We start from the raw sequence: 1,508 nt of genomic DNA on the forward strand, positions 1-1,508 counted from the left end.
CAGAATCAGTCAAATCAGGGATGTTACTAAATATACTACCAGTATTTATATATCCCAATCTGACAAAACTTTTCAGATACAGGATACACCTCATGCTGAAGACTACACCACAAACCTGCTGAAAGATTTGCAACTCCAACATCTTCTCTACAAATGGCTGAAAATGCGGTGGACGGATGGCAACAAATTTTCACTATTGAATGTTATTTTTGAATCTTTTTCTCTGAACTGGAGCGCCTCCTTGTAGTTGCCAATGAGCTGAACAAGTGCACGTAGGAATGCTCTTGCCACGCAGTCTCCAAGCATGTTGCTTGGCGACTTGAGGTTTCTTTTGAGTTTTGAAACCACCTCATCTGGGAGGGTTTCCACGTCGTTGAAGGGGGTCTTGACAGTGTTGTTGTCGGCATCTAATATAACAGCTTCACCAATATCGTCCATTTGTACTTTCTGTGATGAAGTATACAGTGGTCTCAAAAGAAAAGTATGAAAAATAAGAATACACAAGTCTACCCAACCATCAACAACATCTTAACAATCCAATCCTGAGGCAGATGCTCTTCTTACCGACATAAGTGAGGTGTTAAAAACCAATGAGGAAGGGCATGGGTGCTAACAGGTAGTCGATGAGATGCTGTGGTAACACCGGAATGAATATATGCTGCCACTGCATGGGGTATATGACTGAATTGGCTGCCTGAACACATGCTGACAGCCGTGACAGACGCTTTGACACCATAATGATTCTTCTCTCGTAAAGCATTGATGCAAAGATGATCATCATGTTGTTTGCATCCACCGCATTGTAGTACTCAGATAGGTTTCGCTGAAATTAATGAAGGAAATGACATACCAAAGAATATCATTTACAATGTAGATTGTCCTTTGTCTATCAAAGTTAATGTAATGTATGACACTAGACTGAAACCACAGTAATCAAAATACTGTGTGCTATTAACTCTAAAACATACAGTTTTAGCACATTATGAGAGTGCAATCTTTATTTCTTAACCAAAGAGATAACATTAATATATCTGCAATTTAAACATCAATTGCAATCCAACCTTAATTCATAAATAAAACAATCTATAAAAAAGAAAGAGTAATATCATAACCACTTCCGTCATGAATAATCTAGTATTCAAAATCAACCACAGTGAACCATCTGATTACTTTCTGTGCCCATAAAACTTAAAAGAGAAAAGAAGACGGGAAAAAAAACAGAAAAAACATAGCCTACTTCTAACAAACATCAAACTTACATTTTCCGGTATAGTTGGCAGTTTTATGGTGGTTTGGACACTGAGCTACAAAGAACTGGAAGACAGAGCATAAGCAGTCAGGTTTAATGCATTATATCACAGTTTTTTCTCTACTAAATACATCAATGTTGTTAAACACATGATACTTTTTATATATCTAAATACATCAATAGATATCAATATCATTAACAAGGGATCTGAGTAATTCCAATTTGATTACTGAAAAGGGTGATTAGTATTACAAATCAC

The 1,508-nt window shown here is 36.6% G+C and overlaps 1 protein-coding gene across 1 annotated transcript in view; it reads right to left on the reverse strand.

Moving 5' to 3' along the window:
• Positions 1-1,508, reverse strand: part of LOC119586764 — a 30,636-nt gene that overhangs the window by 25,336 nt on the left and 3,792 nt on the right. The window contains 6 exon segments of the mRNA XM_037935491.1: positions 70-177; positions 180-447; positions 565-585; positions 587-823; positions 1,260-1,286; positions 1,288-1,314. Coding sequence (XP_037791419.1) covers positions 70-177; positions 180-447; positions 565-585; positions 587-823; positions 1,260-1,286; positions 1,288-1,314 — 688 coding nt within the window.

Source organism: Penaeus monodon, chromosome 21 (assembly GCF_015228065.2).
Source record: "Penaeus monodon isolate SGIC_2016 chromosome 21, NSTDA_Pmon_1, whole genome shotgun sequence".
Lineage (NCBI taxonomy): Eukaryota > Metazoa > Arthropoda > Malacostraca > Decapoda > Penaeidae > Penaeus > Penaeus monodon.